A 7556-nucleotide genomic window follows, 5' to 3' on the forward strand; every position below is an offset into this window, starting at 1 on the left:
TGATGAATCTTTACAATTTTCTTGCCATGTGAAATCCATCCGTTCTTTCTGACGCACCCTGTACAAGAGTGGCTCACTAACTCTTTCACCTCCAAAATTCCGTGTGAAATATTCAGATATACACAAATCGACAATTACAAGTTAAATTACATCGAAGGGGACATCTGATACACGTAATATATTTTTTTGTACATGAAATAATTTTCAAGACATTACAGTCAACTTTTTTTTTTTTTTTTTTTTTTTTTTTTATATATATATATATATAGGAACCAACTACAGTACTTTAACACTTCGAAGTTTTTAAATTTTTAAAATGTTACTCTTAGCATATTCTATAGAAGTAGGGTATGTACAGGGTTGTCAGATTCTCTCATCAGGAATCCAGAACTGCGTACTGTGATACTGCGCACCTTAAACGTGACTACATATTTTAATTAATTCAATTTGCTATATAACGATTTTTTTGGTATCATGTACTTCAAATAATTATATAGGGCCGGTCTAATTTGTTAATTTTTTTTCTAGATTATCGACATGATAAGATCATGGAAACAAATAACAACAGGAGGAATTAATTTAGGAAATATGATAATAAAAACGTTAGCCTTTGCAGATGATCAGATTTTAATTGCAAAAACAGAGGACGAAATGCAGAGAATGCTATAAATTAAACGAAATATCAAAAAAATACAACATGGAAATATCATCAGGAAAAACAAAGGCAATGGCTTTCAAGGGCTCTTATCCAGTTCGGACAAAGATAATTTTAGAAAATAAAGCAATAGAACAAGTCTCAAAATTCAATTTCCTAGGTTGCGAAATATCATACACAACAGAAACAGATATAAATAACAAGTTAAACAAGTTTAACTATATAACAGGGACACTAAAAAGAACCTTGAAAAATAAAGCCAGAAAAGACTCTCTAATGAAATTATATAAGACCATGGCAGTTCCTACAATTACTTATGGATCCGAAACATGGACAATGACGGCACAACATATAGCTAGAATACAAGCTGCTGAAATGAAATTCCTCAGGCCAATAGCAGGATATCAAAGAACAGACAAAAAACACAATACAGAAATAAGACATCAACTAAAAGTAGAGGAACTAAATACAACAATAGTGAAATATAGAACAAATTGGGAAAACCACCTAACAAGGATGACGAACAATAGAATACCAAAAGCAGCATACAATTACTCACCACGAGGAAAAAGGAACTTAGGAAGACCTAAGAAAAGATGGAGGCAGCAACAATTTGGAGCCGGAACAGGCTAATGAAAGGCCTAAACCGTGACGTAGAAGAAGAAGAAGAAGAAGAAGATTATGAAATTTCCTCTAAATGATTGATCAAATCTGGGAAATTATGCCATATTATAGCCTGATCTAATACAGAAAAAATGAACGTTACAGTGTTTAAATCCTATTAATAATAAATCAACTTACAAAGAAAGTAGAAACATACTATAGTATACTTCAGTACAACCCAATAGGAGGCGTCAAGTGGCGTTAACGGCGACGTTGGACATAGGTTCGACAGGATCTAAAAAAAATTAATAAGAAACGTTTAAAATAATTTTATATAAATGAGCAAAATACTGAATTTTTCAAATTTGTTTGATATTCCGGGATAAATGTAACTCAATCCAGGACACAGGACACACTATTAAAATCCAGAACAATCCGGGAAATCTAGGACGTCTGGCAACCCTGACTATGTATCTCATTTTAAATTTGAGTCAAATTCTTCTTTTTCGCATCTTTTACCATCACAAGAGGTTTTCTTATTATTGTCCTCCTTCCGTAAATATGGAACAAAAATGATGTTATGGAGATTGTTTTCACAATTTATTGTCATGTTCAGAAATGAATGGTTTTCCCGCGTTGAGTTCGTCAGGGCTAGCTGTATCAATTGGCTGAGCTCATTTCCTGGTTAATAATTTATTTTCAAATTTCTAAGATTCTTTACTTAGCCTATGTTTATAACAAATAAATGGTGTAAAGAAAATGTTTTCAAAATAATTATTTCCTTTAAATTGTAACTTATTTTACAACTTAGCCTATACTTCTGTATTGCTGAACCTGTAATTATAATTTTAAAATGCAATGTAATTAACTTTGTACAGTTTAAAACGTATGTAACTGGGTGATTTTTAATTTTATCATCATAACATTTTATATACAAAAATTGTTGGAAATAAGTCAACTAATAATATGCCAGTGTTTTAGAAGAAAGCGTGGTGTATAGAATATAACAAAACTTTTTTTAATGACACTTTGCGTTAAGTTTTGCACGTATTATGGAATATGCTTTAAGTTGTATATTTGAAAATGAACTTTTTTTTTCAAATTGTGTAAATTTTAAACCAAAAAGCATTCGGTTTATTATTTATATATTTTTAAAGTGTTCCATGACAATTATTAATCAAATTGTAACACAAATAAAACACTTCACACTCTTTTATAAGAGATTCTTTAAATGAGATCCATTCACAACCAACCAATGTCCCAGTCTATAAAGGAATCTTCCATTGTTTTTCTCTCAATCACAGGACAATTTTAACTTCGGCGGATTTAGGTCAGGTGATCTACCCGGTTATTCAATTTGTCCTCTTCTTTCGATCCATTGCAGAAAACATTTCGTTGATGAAAACCGTTACTTACATCCCTAAATACGCAGGAGCATAATCTTCCTGAAACTGGATGTTCTTCTAAAGGACAGCGTGAAACATGGTTGCAGGTTGTAATAACAAAATCACGCGAAAACTCCAGATACTTATAAGAGTTCAAATTTCCTTTCATAAAAAAAAAAAAATATTTTTGTTGTTTTTCCTCAGCTGTCCCACACATTGAGTTTCTGAGAGTGCTGTGTGTACCAACCAATGAAAGCCACCGGCGTAGTTCAGGCGGTAGCGCGTTTGCCTGCTGATCCGGATTTGTGCTCGAAGTGGGTTCTATTTCCAATTGGACTGAATACATGGTTGGATTTTTGTCGAGGTTTTTCCGAACTGTAAGACGAATGTCACGTAATCTCATGGCGAATCCTCGGCCTCATTTCACCACATACCATAGTGTCATCAGTGAATTGGAGACAAAGTGTGGAGCACAAATTCGGAGAATAGGCCTACGATAAGAATCTACAGGAGAGAATTTGAGACAATCTCTAAATTAATAATTTAATTAATAACTAAACAATAAATACACGGATAATATAAACTTTCACTTTCTCATGTTTAGTAGGCATAACTAAATTTACAACAAAAACAGCGCGAAAAAAGATTTGGAGCTCGAGATATACAGTATTTTGTAAATTCTACATTTACACAGTCTGCTTTCCATAGGTTAAACAATTGAGAAGACAGTGTAAGGATAAGCAAGCTCTGGCTTGAAATAAAGATGCATCTGTGTCACTAATTAATTGAAGTAATGATCAGTATTAGAAGAAGATGATTACGATGGATTTACTCTCGCCTCTCAACAAAACTATTTTTCCGGAAAAGTGTCCAACTAATATACAGAAACATTATATAGCCTACCACATAATTATTACAGAAGATAAATGTTATGACTTCAAATTCCTAGGGACAGCTCCAGTTTAGTCCACGGAGTAGTTTAGTTTTCATGAGGAAAATAAGCAGGACTAGTACCTAAGCTGTTATACTGCGCTCTCTCTTGGCATGCATGGCAGGCTTAAATTCTCCTCTTTCCGAACAACATTGAATGCCAACGTTACCTGGCGGACAAATGGGTAACTAAGAGGACACCAGAGGAGAATTAGTATGGAGGAGAGGGATTATTTTATTGGATGTTTTTTTTAACATAGAAATAACCAATTCTACAAACACATTAAATTTATAACTATATATCGTTATTTTATTTTAGTCATATATTACTCTAATATGCACTTATCTGTTAACTATGATACATTTTTATTATTGCTGTATGATGAATATAAATAAAACGACTGTTTACAAGAGTTTAGCTATTTAGTTTCATTGAACTGCTTTAGCAACTTTTGCTGGCAATGGTTAGTGACACTGACTGTAATGGCTGCAGTGAGAGAGTTCTCATTTCAAAATTATTGGATACAATATTTTAGTTTTCGTCTTGTGTCTCGAATTTGTCACCGTGTTTATTAGAGCTGCATCGTTTGAAAGTATTGTAAAGAGAATTTTCATGATTTAGTTACAGTTTAAAGCTAACGAAATGACACCAGATAATGTATATTCTGTTTTATTAGTGGGACCGACAGATGTTCACAAATCATCATTACTTTTTCAGGTAAAATATTTATTACCGGTAACAAAAGTATTCCTAATCTTTGCCTGCAGTACATAATGTAACTTAATTTGTATTGAGTACAGTGATACAATATATCCGTTACAGTTACAATAACAATTTAACTTCCTGTTCAATAACATACTGGCATGTTAGAATGTCAAAAGAACTGACAAGAAGAAAAAGTAAATAAACATAATGTTCGTCCGCGCACTAAGATAGAATAGTGAATATAACATTCGTAACTCTCTCTTCACTGAATTATGATTGTGGATTTTGCCTTGCAGTGTGCTGTCCACTTCGCAGAGCAGGGCTCCAAAGTGCTGTATATCTCTTCAAACGCCCCCACAGCTCTACCGCCTCCAGTGCATGGGGTGTCGCCACACAGTGCTGCTGCATTGAGCAACATCAGGTTCATGTGAGTATTTAATGTGAATTTGCATCGTGCAAGTGACAGTAGCAGAGGAAGACAGCGACAGCATAACCGAGCAAGATTCATATAATTAGGTCTATAAAAACAACTTATTCAATGTAATAAAAAGATCAGTTGAAGTATTTTGTAATTAACTTGCTTTCCTATTAGAATACAAGATTGAATTGAGAAAAATACAATTTCTTGACGGAATCTATTTACTTCTGTTCCTCTCTGTTCATGTCATGTTTTAACTTATTTAATATTTATTTATCCGTAGGCCTATGCCTACCAAGGTTAGGCCTACAGTTGGAACACTTCAGGCAGAATTGAAGCCAGATATTCCGAACTCAGACATGTATTAAAGAAGCTAATAGGTTAGTATGATAAATAATCCTTAATAAGGATATGGTTTAATACCAAAGATTCTCAGAATTTTATTCTCACAATGTTCATATTTCTATATACTATGGATGGAAAAAAAGTAATCGCAACAGTTCGATATTTCTGACATGGCTTTATTCACAGGGGTACAACATTTACATACCTTCTATATAGTCGCCCCCCCCCCTTATTTATTACCTTTTTCCAAATGTTTGGAAGGCATCGTGCACCATCAGCGTGTCCATCTTTGTTGATGTTCCGTATTGACCGCTCTGTAGCACGGATAAGTTCATCTCTGGTCTCTGTACCGGGTCCCTCGCAGTGGTTCTTTCACTTTTGTGAAAAGATCGTAATTGCATGGACTCATATCGGGTGAGTACGGTGGCTGTTCCAGAATCTCCCATTGCCAGCGGCGCAAGAGGTCCTTGACAGCAGCAGCGGTGTGACTCCTTGCATTATCATGAAGAATGATGGGGTTCTGTACCACCAAGTGTCGTCGTTTTCTCATGAGGGCTGGACGAAGGTGGTGCTGCAGGAACCTCCAGTAGTAGTCCGTGTTTGTCGTCTGCCTTGGAGGTAGAGCATGGTGCAGTATTACCCCATCAATGTCATACGCCACAATGAACATCACCTTCACAGCACTTTATGTAGGGCGCACTTTCTTCGGACGAGAAGAACCTGGATGCTTCCCTTCAATTGATTGACGTTTCAAGTTTGATTGGTTCGTATGAGCGAGCCCAGGTTTCGTCCATAGCGACGATTCGTCCAAGAAAGTCGTCATCTTTCCTTTGGTACTGGTCCAACAAGGCCTGTGCAACTGCATAGCGGTGCCATTGTTAAATCTCGGAAATTTCATGGGGTATCCAACGCCCTGTAATTTTGCTTTAACCCAGAATGTCTTGCAGAATGTGGAGCACAGTTTTCTGACATACTCTGACTTCTGCTGCTAACTCACGCGCAGTCCATCGGCGATTAGCATCGAACAGGGAAGCAAGGAGTTGAACTGTGTTGTCCTCCACATGGGGTCGTCCTGTACGGAGAACCTGAACAGCATTCCTGCCTTCCCGGAACGCTTTAACCCATCGTGCCACTGTGCGATATATCAATACTGCATCGGCACATGCTTCACGCAGTCCCTGAAAACATTCTTGTGCGCTACGACCCCGTGTCACTTCAATTTTGATCCAGAAACATTGCTTTAGGTTTGTAAACGTGGTCTTAGGACTCTCGCACTATCCCTATGAAAGTCAACATTCTACACACTGCAGTAGATTGACTGAGTACTGTCGCCGCTGGCTGCAGTAACTCATCTAACAGTCCTTGTTCATGTCCACACAGCTGGCAGCTCTCGAACGCACCATCGTCACATGACAGCACTGTTGCCATAACTTTTTATCCAACCTATGTATAAATATTTTTTCAAATCTTCTATAAGCCTATTAGGCCTACGCCTGCATGAGCAGGACTTCATGGTGACTCACTAGTCAGCCAAAAATTGTTCCTTGGGTTCCTAACCTTTGGTACCAACTTAAAAATAAGTCATTTTCCATGTCCCACCTTGTATTTCTGTTTCAGCAGTTTGAGTCTTTTTTTCTACACCATACATAATATGGAACCTGTCTTTGGATTATGGAATTTTAGGTGAGTTTCATTGCTTGTTCATATCGAGGCTATTCTATGCCCTCAGGTATCTCCCAACATGGCGGGACCTGGCACATCAGCTGTACAGCCTGCACCAACATGCTCACATGCCAGGCGTCTTGATCGTGGACAGTCTGGACCATTACTGCAGCCTCACAGAGGACCAGGCACGCGCTGCTCTTGTGTGTGCCTCATTGCTGGATGCTGCGTCAGTGTGCTCCAGGCAGTCAAAGAAGTCCACAGTGCTCCTTACGTCACTGCACACTGAGCTCAAGACATGTCCTCTCGTGGACCTTTTCTTCGCCAGTGTGGTGTGGCTTATAGAGGCAGATGCCGATGGCTCAGTCACTGTGTCTGATGCGGCCGTGCTACCGCGGCACAAGCCACACACGAGGATGGTGTTCCATGCACGCAGCTGGGACACAGCTCTGGTGCTCGAGAAGATCCTACAGCTGGTGAGTTAATGATGTGTGTGTTGCATTGAAATTAACTATTTGTTATGTGCTAATGACCTGTAGCTCACACTGATTATTTTGCTGAATAAAATGACAAATTTCTTTCTCGCGATTTTAATTTTTTTTATTTCGTGTGCGGTTACTGAAATGTGGAAAATTAGTCAAAATACTCCTTAGCAGTTACCAGCCGAACATTTGCTAAAACTTGAGTTTTGGTTGAAGTAGCTTTCTTGTTATCATTGTATAACCTAGTAAAATATTAGCACAATATAAATTTAACTGTTGAAGCGATAGGACTGTACTTTAATACCATTTCTAATATTTAACCTCATATTTGTACCATAGAATTATAAATTTTATGGACAGTTACTAAAAA

At 37.0% G+C, this 7556-nt stretch overlaps 1 protein-coding gene across 1 annotated transcript; it reads left to right on the forward strand.

Moving 5' to 3' along the window:
* Positions 1–4056: 4056 nt before the first annotated feature.
* Positions 4057–7292, forward strand: LOC138705705 (uncharacterized). Its single transcript, XM_069834279.1, has 3 exons — positions 4057–4291; positions 4576–4706; positions 6772–7292. The coding sequence occupies exons 1-3, from the start codon at positions 4217–4219 to the stop codon at positions 7187–7189; spliced, it is 624 nt and encodes a 207-aa protein (XP_069690380.1). The 5' UTR covers positions 4057–4216; the 3' UTR covers positions 7190–7292.
* The last annotated feature ends 264 nt before the right edge of the window (positions 7293–7556 follow it).

This window comes from Periplaneta americana, chromosome 9 (assembly GCF_040183065.1).
Source record: "Periplaneta americana isolate PAMFEO1 chromosome 9, P.americana_PAMFEO1_priV1, whole genome shotgun sequence".
Classification (NCBI taxonomy): Eukaryota; Metazoa; Arthropoda; class Insecta; order Blattodea; family Blattidae; genus Periplaneta; species Periplaneta americana.